This window comes from Cibotium barometz, chromosome 43 (assembly GCF_041138505.1).
Source record: "Cibotium barometz isolate CiBa-2024 chromosome 43, ASM4113850v1, whole genome shotgun sequence".
NCBI lineage: Eukaryota > Viridiplantae > Streptophyta > Polypodiopsida > Cyatheales > Cibotiaceae > Cibotium > Cibotium barometz.
Window position 1 is genome coordinate 11378219 of NC_141088.1, and position 13040 is coordinate 11391258.

General features: G+C 46.4%; 1 protein-coding gene across 1 annotated transcript in view; it reads right to left on the bottom strand.

The window, feature by feature from the left end:
• Nucleotides 1-201: 201 nt before the first annotated feature.
• LOC147613522 (uncharacterized) overlaps nucleotides 202-13040 on the bottom strand; it is a 68366-nt gene continuing 55527 nt past the window's right edge. Inside the window, exon 5 of the mRNA XM_086781495.1 lies at nucleotides 202-620. Coding sequence (XP_086637621.1) covers nucleotides 373-620 — 248 coding nt within the window. The 3' untranslated portion in view covers nucleotides 202-372. The remainder of the gene's footprint in view (nucleotides 621-13040) is intronic.

Here is a 13040-nt window from a genome sequence, read left to right on the forward strand (position 1 = left end):
ATAATGCAGCTACGTGTGTAGTTTCTAGACTTGATTGCTAAAAAAGACCTTTTTATTTGACTAAAATCCATCTAGCGTTTGCAGTATATTTATGAGCGTTTTACACGTAACATTACTTGATGACAAGGTGCCTTATTAATAGAAGGGACACGCTTTACAAACTTTTTTCCTCTACTTGTAAACCATTCTTCAAAACAGAAGGAAGCAAAATATCTACTTTGCTTCATCTTAATGTATTTTGATTATAAGCCACCCAATTTGAATGTTTTTGAGATTACAAGTAGGTTAATTACATTACAAAGGATAATTGCTGTTATCTTTCTTCAACAAGAACATAAGAAGGTTTGTAAAGCAAGATCATCATTGAGAGTTCTATTGACTCTTGGGATGGTCATTACCATCACCAAGCATAGTTGCTTCCATGGCTGCCATCTCAGCACGAATCTGGTCCTCGATCGCAGAGATACGGAACGTTTTGAGCTCATTGTAGGGTGCACCTTCAGCCAGCAGGTACTGGAAGACCTCCTCACCATCTGGACCTCTTGACTTGGCCAGGTAGAGCGGTGTCAGGCCGTACTTGTCATCCTTGTTTATATTTGCACCATACTGTACCAGTAACCCTGACAAACGCACTTAAGGAGCAACTTAGATATTCTAGATACATGGACACTTACACACAGGTGCACATGCATACACACTCGCTCATAACAATTACATGTACACATACACATACTTCCACTCTTTACTAGAGATCACAGAATGTCAAGTAGTGCTCTCCTGATGGAAGATGACCCTCGTGACAGTGTGATATGATGTTTAACTTGATTGGAACCTCCTAAAGATGCACCCAAACTAAAACGTGCATCTACCAATAATCTCTGGCAGCCTTTACTTCTTAGTCAAAGCTTTGTTTTTTGCACCTATTGCAGTAGTATAAGAGACTTGGCTGCAACTTCTTCCTTGGAGAGGTGAGAATGCTGCAGCCCTCCAATGGATTTGTCTTTATTATCTTGGACCTTGGCTGGCCTTCCTTTGGACTTGTCTTTTCTACTCTGACTCTGGTTTTGGTTTTCTTGCTCAGAACCCTCCCACCACCAGAATTGTTTCCGTGAACACAGCCTCCAAAAGATGCTAGGGCTGACGCATGTGTACATGCGTGTGGACACCATGGTGGTACTGTAACGTCTATATGTAGCGCATGAGAAAAAAAAAAGAAAAAATGATTTAAAAGACTCACTGCTTCTTGTCTTTCATTAACTCCTGCTAGTAGTCCAATGAAGTGTACTCCTTTTAGGTGAGTTGATAGGCCTAAATTTACTATCATTATCAGATTCTAAGTTACTTTTACATCATTGGCTTTGTTGCTCACAACTAAATTGAGATTTGATGGTGGAGAGGAGGCACCTTCCTTCACTACCATTGTTTCAAAATAAGCAGGAGGGCATGAATGTGTCCTATACAGATGCATTCGAACAACTCAGCTAGGACTAGATGACTTGAATACTCAAACCATTGCGTAATAAAGTCGCCCTCAAGGACGGGCAGTGCAATGAACTCGGGCAGGGCCTCCGCAGAGGCTATGCAAATCCGAATGGTGGGAATCCCTGCTGCCCTGGCTAGCACAGCAGAGGCGGCGGGGCGGCAATCTAGGGGGTCTTTAGAACCTGTCCAATCAATCGAATGAGGGGGAGAAACTCCTTTCAGAGTCCTGGGAAGCAGACTATGATGGGGAAGCCGGATGCACCTGCAAGGGGTCGAATGCGGGGTCTAAACCATGGTGCCATAGAGTGAAAAACACTGAAGCCCTGCGTATCACAATGATAGGACGCTGCTGCATCACACAATCAGTCACCTCGGGTTGAATCAAACTCCACCTGGGAATATCCGTGATTTTTCCAGGCTCGCCAATGAGGGCTTTTCCTGGAGTAAATCCCGAATCTGTCCACGTGCTGGGCGGCTCCTGACAATCTTGCATGCCAGAGAAGAAGCCACAAGTGAGGAGAGGATACTCTAGAAGCCAAGAGTTGGAGGTCTGCTTGGGAAAAACGGCAAGGGGTCTGCTTGGGAAAAACGGCAAGGGGCAATGGCCTCGATCGCAGCTGACATGGAGTCCTAGGGTGAAGACCAGAAGGCGCCAACACTCACCAAAGAAGTAAACTGCCTGCAAGCAGACAAAAACAGCTCTCTCGTGGTCCTTCTCTTGTGGTCCTGGGTCGGATATGAAAGAAGCTCATAATTGAGAGTTGGGGTCTGCAATTTTTTGTGAAAGTACACCTTAGTAGTATCCCATACGCTGCCATTGCACCCAAGAGTTGTCCTTCTGCCTGCAGGACAACTCGACAAATACGTCTGCTGTCAGACTGTCCTTCCCTTCCTCCTCTGGGGTGCTTGCACTATGTCCATTTCAAGCCAAGCTTCTCATCCTTGTTCATAATAATGAACCCTACTTCACCTAGTCCCATGGGCTCACCAATGACCACCAGTGTAGGACATTTGGCGTCACACAGTTTAGTGGATCATGGTTGAATGTTGTGCTCTTTAGAATGCAATGTCCAGGAGATGCTCCACTCAGCTTCAGATCAGAGAGATCCTCCAGGGACACAGGAGTGCCCCTCCATAGACTTTTTTTTTTTTTTGTGAAAACCATGCTTCTATTAACAATGACTTATGTACAATATAGGAGATGGATTCAACATAAGTCCATCTTCAAAGAACTTCAGAAGCAGTAGAAAAACACCTCGAACTAGCTAAAAGCAATGTCCTCCAACTGTAAGCAATCATGGAGGGATTGTTGCAAATTCATCTTAAAGTAAACATATGCCTCTAGAGGTGTCTGCCCAAACATAGCATTGTTTCTCATCTTCCATATTGTCCATAGAGCCCAATATCTAGTCCATAAAAGAAAACATCAAAATCAGGAGAGTTGGGCACCCCAGTCCCAAATATCCAGAATTGCTTTCCATATTGCCTGCCTCGATATCATCGGCCAATCGTTGAAGAAACTCTCCCGTCTCCAAACAATGCCATAACAGATGTGGTACAACTTCAGAACCAGCTCCAGCTATCGCTCTTTTAGCCAGCATCTCTGCAACAGGGAGGACACCCACTCCAAAGAAACAATCTTTGCTTCAAAGGTAGCTTACTTTTCCATATACCCCGGAGGGGTTTTTTCCACCATCTTTCACTGTTTTGCATACCCCATAGAGTGTTGCTTTATGTGGCTCTTGCATAGCTAGTAGTTCTGCAAACAAAGGGAACCAATGCAGACTTTCCAATCGCATAGAGTCACCAATTGGCAGAATCACGTCCCACCCATTTGAGGTCTTTCAATGTGGTCTTCCAATCTTGCACCATTCTTGTAGCATATGGACAGCCCACAATGTGGCCCTCAAAATGGCCTAGCACCACTTCCCAATGTGAATTCACCCAAATTCCATAAGCCATAGTTTTCATGCCGAGCAAGTAGCTTTCGAAACCAAGCTAGCTACCTCACAAACTGCCATAGTAGCACACCTCTGTACTCGACAAGACAACTGTCGATTGTTTCTTGCTACCCCAATCACACAACACTTCCAAAAGGAAACATAAATCCACTAGTATATCTTTTGTATGCAACACTACCAGCCCAATCAGCATTTGTATACCCATGTAGCTGTATCTCTGTAACAGTCTCATAGAAAAGTCCATAATCAACTGTGGACTTTATGTACCTGAGAATACGTCTAGCCACATCCAAGTGTGGCTTCCTAGGGACCTCCAAAAACTGACTCACAAGTCCAACAACATAGCTCAAGTCTAGCCTAGTAATGGTCATGTAAATTAAGCTACCCACTATGCACCTGTACATAGTGGGATCCTTCAAAAGCTCACATGTATTTGTGGAAAGCTTTCTCTTCTGCTCCAATGGCACTGAAATAGGCTTACACCATTCTTAGACAACATGTCCAAGCCATACTTCACCACCTCTATGTCCAAGAAATATTGAAGCTCATCCAAATTGATCATCTCAAACTTTTGCTTCAAAAGTCTCCTAACATCATGTGTATGAGCATCACTATCACCAATGACAATCGAGTCATCCACATAAATGACTATTGATCTCTCTATTTGTCTTTTTCACATAAAGTGAAAAATCTGCATTGGATATTTGAAATCCAATGGTAACAAGATACTCCCTGATCTTGTTTGACCACACTCTAGGTACTTGCTTCAAGCCATACAAGGCTTGAAGCCATACAAGGCTTGGTATAACTTGCACACAAAAACTCGGTGTGCATCACTCTCATAACCTGGTGGCTGCATCATGTATACTTCTTCTTGCAAATCACCATGCAAGAAAGCATTCTTTACATCCATCTAATGAAAAGACCAATCCTTTGTCGCAGCCATAGCAATGAAAGCTCTCATGGTTTCCATTCTCGAAACTGATTTGAATGTCTCCTCATAGTCAATGCCATAATCCTTAAGCAACCAATCTTGCCTTATACCTGCTTACTAATCCATCTGTGGTGTTATGCTTGACCTTATATACCCACTTACATCCAATTGCCTTTTTTTCCTTAGGCAAAGGCCATGTTGCATTTGCATCTAATTCTACCATCTCCTCATTCATGGCATCTTCCCATTTTTCATTTCCAAGTGGCTGCTCAAAACAAGTGGACTCCAATTCCTGTATTACTTTAACCATGTAAGCATAATAATGGGTGTATATCCATCATATCTCAACCTGTCAGCAGGGTATCTAACCCTTGTAGACCTGCGTACACCTGGATCACTGCCAGGTGTCCTCAAAGCAACCCTGGTTCTCCTTGCATCAGGAATAATCACGGACGGAATGCCAAGCTCCTTATCAAGACTCTGCTCAAAGCCATTAGAGTCACTATCCATATGTGAGTGACCTGTTGATAGATTAGGCACAAAAGGCCGATCTACCTTTTCCTTCTCTTTGTGTGATACATGTATATCTACATCTGTCGTTAACCTGCCTGACCATGGACTAACACTGGATCCACTGTTAGAGGACTCTCCAGCATAGTCACAGAGTACAGAGGGGATGGAGGGCCAGGACACGAAAACGACGTGAATACGATCCGGCACGGGCTGGGGACGGTGGGAACATTCTAGCGATTCTTGTCACCAAGGGATGGCGTCCTTGGAATGGTGGAACGAACGACCATGTTGGGGACAGGAACAACACGTTACAACGGATCATTTTTCGTCGTTTTTTTTTCACTGTTTACGACCATTTTTTCTGTCATTTTCTACCCGTTGCTAGCTGTGCCCGTTTTCTGCTTTTGCTTCTGCCCATTGACGTGGACTATATATATGGTCATGGCTTAAGCTCCTTCTCTCTCTCTCTCTCTCTCTCTCTCTCTCTCTCTCTCTCTCTCTCTCTCTCGCATCCCAGCATAGACGGAGGTTGCAGCGACGGATTCGGATTATTCTTGCAAGACATGCGGGACACCACTCTCTGTTGCCGCTTAAGCCTTAAGCCTTAAGCTCTCTCTCTCTCTCTCTCTCTCTCTCTCTCTCTCTCTCTCTCTCTCTCTCATGATGTTTATGTTTTCTTTCTATTTTATTTTCCATTCCATGATGAGATATGCCATGGATATTACTGTATCACTTTGGTCTCATAGGTCCATTGGGTCTTTAGTAGACGCTTAATATATTTCTCTCTCTCTCTCTCTCTCAGATTCTCCAGAGGGGATGCAACGTCATTTGGATGCATTGCACATGTTTGCAGAGGACAGTGGATTGTCTGTTAACCTTGGTAAAACCAAGGTGATGGTGTTTAACACCACAGCACAGTGGGTTAGGAGGTCAATGCCCACCTTTACATATGGTCAGGAGACAGTGGAGTATACAGATGCATATACTTACCTTGGTGTGGTTTTTAGTGGCCCACTATTTTCCTTGAGGAGAGCAGCGGAGACCAGATTGACCAGAGCTTATGCAGCATTGGGGAGACTAGAGAGGATGTGTTCGCAGGTTCAGTTTCAGGAACCTCGAACAAAGCTCTGGCTCTTTGACACTTTGGTCACTTCAGCCATGCTGTATGGAGTGGAGATATGGGGACCCTCAGTGGATCACCACAGCCGAGCTGGTAGCACTGATGGATGGAGACGTATGGAGAGGTCCTTGGTTTCTATGATTTCCCGGATGATTAGGGCCAAGGCCTCCGTACCACATGATATTATCCGTGCAGAGATGGCTGCCCCCCCATTGGTAGTAGAGGCACTCACTCGATCAGTCTCCTTTATACATAGCACTTGGGCTCTCCCTAGAGACAGATATGCTCGCTTAGCCCTGGAGTCTTCACGACAGTTGGCATCACAGGGAGACGGATCATGTTGGTATGCACAGATGACAGCTTGGTTCCAACTGCATGGCTTTAGTATGGACAGGCTACCTCCATTTCAGTACTCCCTGGATGCACCCTCCCTCTCTCTCACACGGGCAGAGATTACCAGACTTATCAGGCAAGACTTGACTCAGCTGGACACTAGGAGGACATGGATACAGCCGACACACGAGCTTGGTACGAAGATGGCTTTCTATAGAGATCATCTTCTCCAGCTCACGGAGGATGGGTTTGTGATTAGACCCAGCTACATGGATACTCATCTTTCTCATGGGGTACGGTGTGCTATTGGTCAGATGCGCACATCCTCACACCAGCTAGAGATTGAGACTGGCAGATTCAGAGGAGTACCAGCTGAGGCCAGGATTTGTCAGCTGTGCCAGATGGAGCCAGAGACAGAGTTACATTACATATGTCACTATCCAGTATATTATGAGATACGAGGCCGTTTTCACTGCCTGTTCAGAGAGGGTTTTGGACCACTTTCTAGAGTCATGAGATACCAGGATCAGAGATGCCTCGGATTGTACTTGCTGGAGCTGCGTAGACATAGAGAGGGTCTCCTGAGAGGGAGGGGATCAGAGAGGGAGAGACACCTACAGAGGCAGATTACAGACTTCTTTCGACCAGAGATTGAGCAGTCAGGTCAGCAGGCATTGCAGCTAGCCCCAGAGTACAGCCGCACCAGAGGTACACTGATTGATCGGGCTATAGAGCTGGGGCGGTCCAGGCGCCCCAAGATGAGAGGCCCATCTCGACACCGGCGGAGACTACAACAGAGGATCAGGACCATACTAGCACGGCATGGGAGACGTCCAGTCAGAGTACTCACCATGGAGGACATTGAGGATATCCGCCATCGACCGATGAGAGACATCTTTGGATAGTGATGTGTATGATGCTTACCTTTGTTGCTGGAGTTTTCCTCCCACATGTTATCCATTAGGAGCTCCTGGTACCGTACTTTTCCTCATAGTTGTTTCAGTTTCAGTTAGTTGTTTAGTTGTTTTTAGCTTTCCTTACACAGACATTGTATCAGATCCACCAATTGTTGTAACCTTTTTGGTCTCATAGGTCATTTTGGCCTTTTGAAGACGTTAATATATCATTTCATTTCATTTCATTTCTCTCTCTCTCTCTCTCTCTCTCTCTCTCTCTCTCTCTCTCTCTCTCTCTCTCTCTCTCTCTCTCTCTCATGGCACCTGCTTCACAAGCACCCTCCGCACGTTGTGGTGGTGCTAGAAGAACCAACAGCGGTTGGTCATGGTGGGAACAAGTTAATGCTAACTAGCACGAGAACTGGCACGAGCTGGGGATGGCGGGAACGTTCTAGCGATTCTTGTCACCAGGGGATGGCGTCCTGGGAATGGTGGAACGAACGATCATGTCGGGGACGGGACAGGAACAGCACGCTGCAACAGATCATTTTTCGTCGTTTTTTTTTGCCGTTTACGACCATTTTTTCTATCGTTTTTTGCCCGTTGCTGGCTATGCCCGTTTTCTGTTGTTGCTTCTGCCTGTTGACGTGGACTATATATATGGTCGTGGCTTAAGCTCCTTCTCTCTCTCTCTCTCTACTTTGGTTCACTCCACTATAGGAGTGAAGCAAGGTTGCCCGTTATCTCCTTCACTGTTTGGTATGTATGTGGATGAGGCTTCTGACTACATTGAGAGATTGGGGGACAGAGGAGCCCAGCTAGCAGGTACATGGATCCCACTATTGTTATATGCTGATGATATTGTGTTGATCTCTGACTCCCCTGAGGGTATGGAGCGTCATCTGGATGCTTTACATGAGTTTGCACATGATAGTGGATTGTCTGTCAACCTTGGCAAAAACCAAGGTTATGGTGTTTAACACCACGCCACAGTGGGTTAGGCGATCAGCTTCCACATTTACATATGGGCAGGAGATTGTGGAGTATACAGATGCATATACATATCTTGGGGTAGTATTCAGTGGGCCAGTGTTTTCGATGAGGAGAGCAGCAGAGACTAGATTGACTAGAGCACATGCAGCCCTGGGTGGTTTGGAGAGGATGTGTTCGCAGGTTCAGTTTAAGGAACCTCGAACGAAACTCTGGCTTTTTGACACTCTAGTGACATCAGCTATGCTTTATGGAGTGCAGATATGGGGACCTTCAGTGGGCCATCACAGCACAGGCGGGTGGAGAGGTATGGAGAGGCCTTTGGTATCTATGATTGCTAGGCTTATTAGAGCCAAGGCTGTGGTACCTCATGAGATTATTCGAGCAGAGCTGGCGGCTGCCCCTCTGGTGATTGAGGCTCTTACGAGATCAGTCTCCTACATACATGGCTTGTGGGATCTCCCCCGAGACAGATATGCACGCCTCGCCCTGGAGTCCTCCCGACAGTTAGCTTTACAGGGAGACACGGCTTGTTGGTATGGACAGATGACATCTTGGTTCCAGGCACATGGTTTTAGCATGGACAGATTGCCTCCCTTCCAGTATTCTCTGGAGGCACCCTCTCTCACTCTTACACGGACAGAGATTACCAGACTCATCCGTCAGGATTTAGTTCAGCTGGACATTAGGAGGACATGGATACAGCCGACTGAGGAGCTGGGCACGAAGATGGCTTTCTACAGAGAGCATTTTCTTCAGCTCACAGCAGATGGTTTTGTGATCAGACCCAGTTACATGGATGTACACTTGTCTCATGCAGTACGATGTGCTATTGGTCAGATTCGCACATCCTCACACCAGCTTGAGATTGAGATTGGCCGATATAGAGGTATACCAGCTGAGGCCAGGATATGCCGAGTATGCCATAGGGAGCCAGAGACAGAGCTGCATTATATATGCCATTGTACTGCATACTATGAGATACGTGGTCATTTCCACTGTTTATTCAGAGAGCGTTTTGGACCACTTTCCAGAGTCATGGGGTACCAGGACCAGAGGTGTTTGGGATTGTTCTTGCTTGAGCTGCTAAGACATAGAGATAGCCTGCTTAGGCGCACAGAGAGCCAGACTCAGAGGCACATTACAGACTTCTTTAGTCCAGCCATCACTGCGCCAGATGGACCACAGCAGCAGGAGGACATGGATACCGCCCACACCAGGGGTACACTGATTGATCGTGCGATTGAGCTTGGGTGGTCCAGACGCCCACGACTACGGAGGAGGGCATCCCAGCATAGACGGAGGTTGCAGCGGCAGATTCGGATTATTCTTGCGAGGCATGCGGGACACCCAGTCAGGGTGCTGACCACAAAGGATATTGAGGAGATCCGCCAGTGTCCGATGCGGCACATATTATGAGATGGAGGTACCTCCATAGTGTACCTTCCAGTTCCAGTTTCATTTTCTAGGTGCCAGTAGTATCATCTTTATTTTTCATTTTCTGGGTTTTTTTATCCAGACATTGTATCAGATCCACCATGATGTAACTTTTGGTCTCATAGGTCATTATGGCCTTTTGAAGACGTTAATATAACATTTCATTTCTCTCTCTCTCTCTCTCTCTCTCTCTCTCTCTCTCTCTCTCTCTCAAGCGGCTTGCCGCTTAAGCCTTAAGCTCCTTCTTTCACTCCCTCCCTCTCTCTCTCAAGCGGCTTGCAAGTTGCCGCTTAAGCCTTAAGCCTTAAGCTCTCTCTCTCTCTCTCTCTCTCTCTCTCTCTCTCTCTCATGGCACCTTCTTCACAGGCACCCTCCGCACATCGTGGTGCTAGAAGAACCGACAGCGGTTGGTCATGGTGGAAACAGGTTAATGCCAATTGCCCTAGAAGTGGAGGAGGTTCACGCCCGTGGTCTTGCAAGCTTGGCCCCTATAGACGGACGAGTGGATCAGACAAAGTGAGCCCACCTTCTGCACAAGTCCGGGCACAAGGTTCGATTTTGCACGAGAATCACGTAGAAGAAGATAAGGGAGCTTCTTGAGCGCATTTCCGGGCATGAGACTTTGAGGGCTGCAAGGCCAACAACACTTGTTTCTTTTTGTGATCAGATCCGAGTACTTTAAGGCTATGGTGAAGAGGATTGGGGAGTATGGTCCAAACTACACCCCCCCAACATCGGAGTCTTTGCGCACCACATTGCTCGACAAGGAGAAGTGCCTTGTCGAGCAAGCTGCAGAGAACACAAAGCGGCTATGGGCAAAGAATGGAGTGTCACTGATTGCGGATGGATGGAGTGACACACAAAAGCAGTCCATCCATGGCCTCGTTGCATATTCCCGTGGCGAGATGTACTTTATTGCTTCACATGATGCTTCAGGGACAGGGAAGAGTGCAGACGTACTTGCAACAGAGTGGGCAAGTGGCATTGAGCTCATTGGCCCGGAATGTGTGGTGGGTTTTGTTGCAAATGGCGAGGCTGCAAATAGAGCAGCTGGAGCTATCATTGAGGGCATGTATCCGCACATGACTGTCATATTGTATGGAACATTGTTTGAACAATCTATTAAAAGATATTGAAAAGATGTCATAGATTGAGCTTATCATTCAGGAGGCTAATCAAATGGTAGCTTTTGTCTTGAACCATCAGTTCCTCCGCCACGAGTTCTCCAAGAAATCAAGGCTCTCACTTCTCAAATACTCAGACACCCGATTTGTCTTAACTTCTTGATGCTGGGCCGCTTGAGGGAGTGCAGTGGTGCATTGAGGCAACTCTTCATGAGCGACGAGTTCACCAGTTCCAAATTGGCTTCGACAGCCATAGGCAGATTATGCAGGGAGCATGTAGAGGGCACTTCCTTTTGGGAGGATGTGAAATGCATTGATGTTATGGTGAGGCCTATCGTCCACTTGTTGAGGCTTGTAGATGCTATGCAGCCTGCCAGCCATGCATCGGGAAGGTGTATGAGGCGATGGATAGAATAATAGAGAAGTTGCAAGAGTTAGAGCCCGATGAGGACAAATACAAGGAGATCCGTTCCCTATGTGTAACAAGGTGGAACTCCTATGCCTCTCCCTTGCATGGAGTCGCATATATGGACGACCCTGAGTTTCACGGTAATGGACAAGAGAGTGACAGAGAGGAGAGTGATGGTTAGAGGCGCATCTTGGGTCATCTAGTACTGGATGGAGGCTTTAGGTACAAAATTAGAGACCATCTTGCTGCATACAGATTCTTTCGTGGTGCTTTTGGTTGTAGGGATGCACAAGAGGATAGGTTGAAGGTTGGGATTGCTTTGTGGTGGGAGGACTATGGTTCAGATGGGCCTAAGCTGCAACAGTTGGCTATTCGCATTCTCAGCCAAGCTGTAAGCTCCTCTTGTTTGGAGTAGATTTGGAGTTCTTACAGCCATATTATATCAAAGAAGAGGGACCGCCTTGGTGTAGAAAAGGGCAATGATCTTGTCTTTGTAAGCACAAACTTGCGAATGCTTTGCAAGGGTGCAACTCGAAAGGCAGATCCCTTTACCCAGTGAGAGATGAGGCAGGAGGAGAGAAATGGGCAGGCGGCGACACAACGGAGACAAGAGGACGATCCCACTACCTTTCAGACTGGTCATGTAGGCAGCCATGATCATGAGGCCAACACTTCTCACGCTCCAGGCTCCGATTGAACATTGCAGGCTCTCTGATTTATCATTTAGCAACCTAGCCTCTTAGCTCTACCCTATGTTTCATTGTTTTGACTTTTGAGTCTTGACTTGGCACGTTATGTGCATTGTAGACACTAGTCTTTTGTTATTTGATAGTGATCATCATTCCATGCTTATATATTGGTTTGTCAATGTACTTATTACCTGTCCTCATATCTTTTCTCATTGGGCTCTAACTCTTGCAACTTCTCTATCATTCTATCCATCACCTCATACACCTTCCTGATGCATGGCTGCATAGCATCTACAAGCCTCAACAAGTGGACAACAGGCCTCACCATAGCATCAATGCGTTTCACATCCTCCCAAAAAGAAGTGCCCTTTGCATGCTCCCTGCATAATCTACCTATGGTTGTCGAAGCCAATGTGGTACCGGTGAACTCGTTGCTCATGAAGAGCTACCTCAATGCACCACTTCACTCCCTCAAGCAGCCCAACGTCAAGAAGTTGAAGACAAATCGGGTGTCTGAGTATTTGAGAAGTGAGAGCCTTATTTCTTGGAGAACTCGTGGCAGAGGTTCAAGACAAAAGTTACCATTTGATTAGCCTCGTGAATGATAAGCTCGATCCATGACATCTTTCCAATATCCTCTAATAGATTGTTCAAACAATGTGCCATGCAATATGACACAGTCATGTGTAGATACATGCCCTCGATGATAGCTCCACCTTCCCTATTTGTAGCCTCGCCATCTGCAACAAAACCCACCACAGAATTCGGGCTAATGAGCTCAATGCCACTTGCCCACTCCGCTGCAAGCACGGATGCACTCTTCCCTATCCCTGAAGCATCATGTGAAGCAATAAAGTACATCTCGCCATGGGAATATGCAACGAGGCCATGGATGGACCACTTTCGTGTGTCACTCCATCCATCCGCAATGAGTGACACTCCATTCTTTTCCCATAACCGCTTTGTGTTCTCTGCAACTTGCTCGACAAGGCGCTTCTCCTTGTCGAGCAATGCAGCGTGCAAAGACTCCGATGATGGGGGGGGTGTGGTTTGGACCATACTCCCCAATCCTCTTCACCATAGCCTTAGAGTATTCGGATCTGATCACAAAAAGAAACAAGTGTCAACTTTCAAGAATGAAACTTAGAAAAA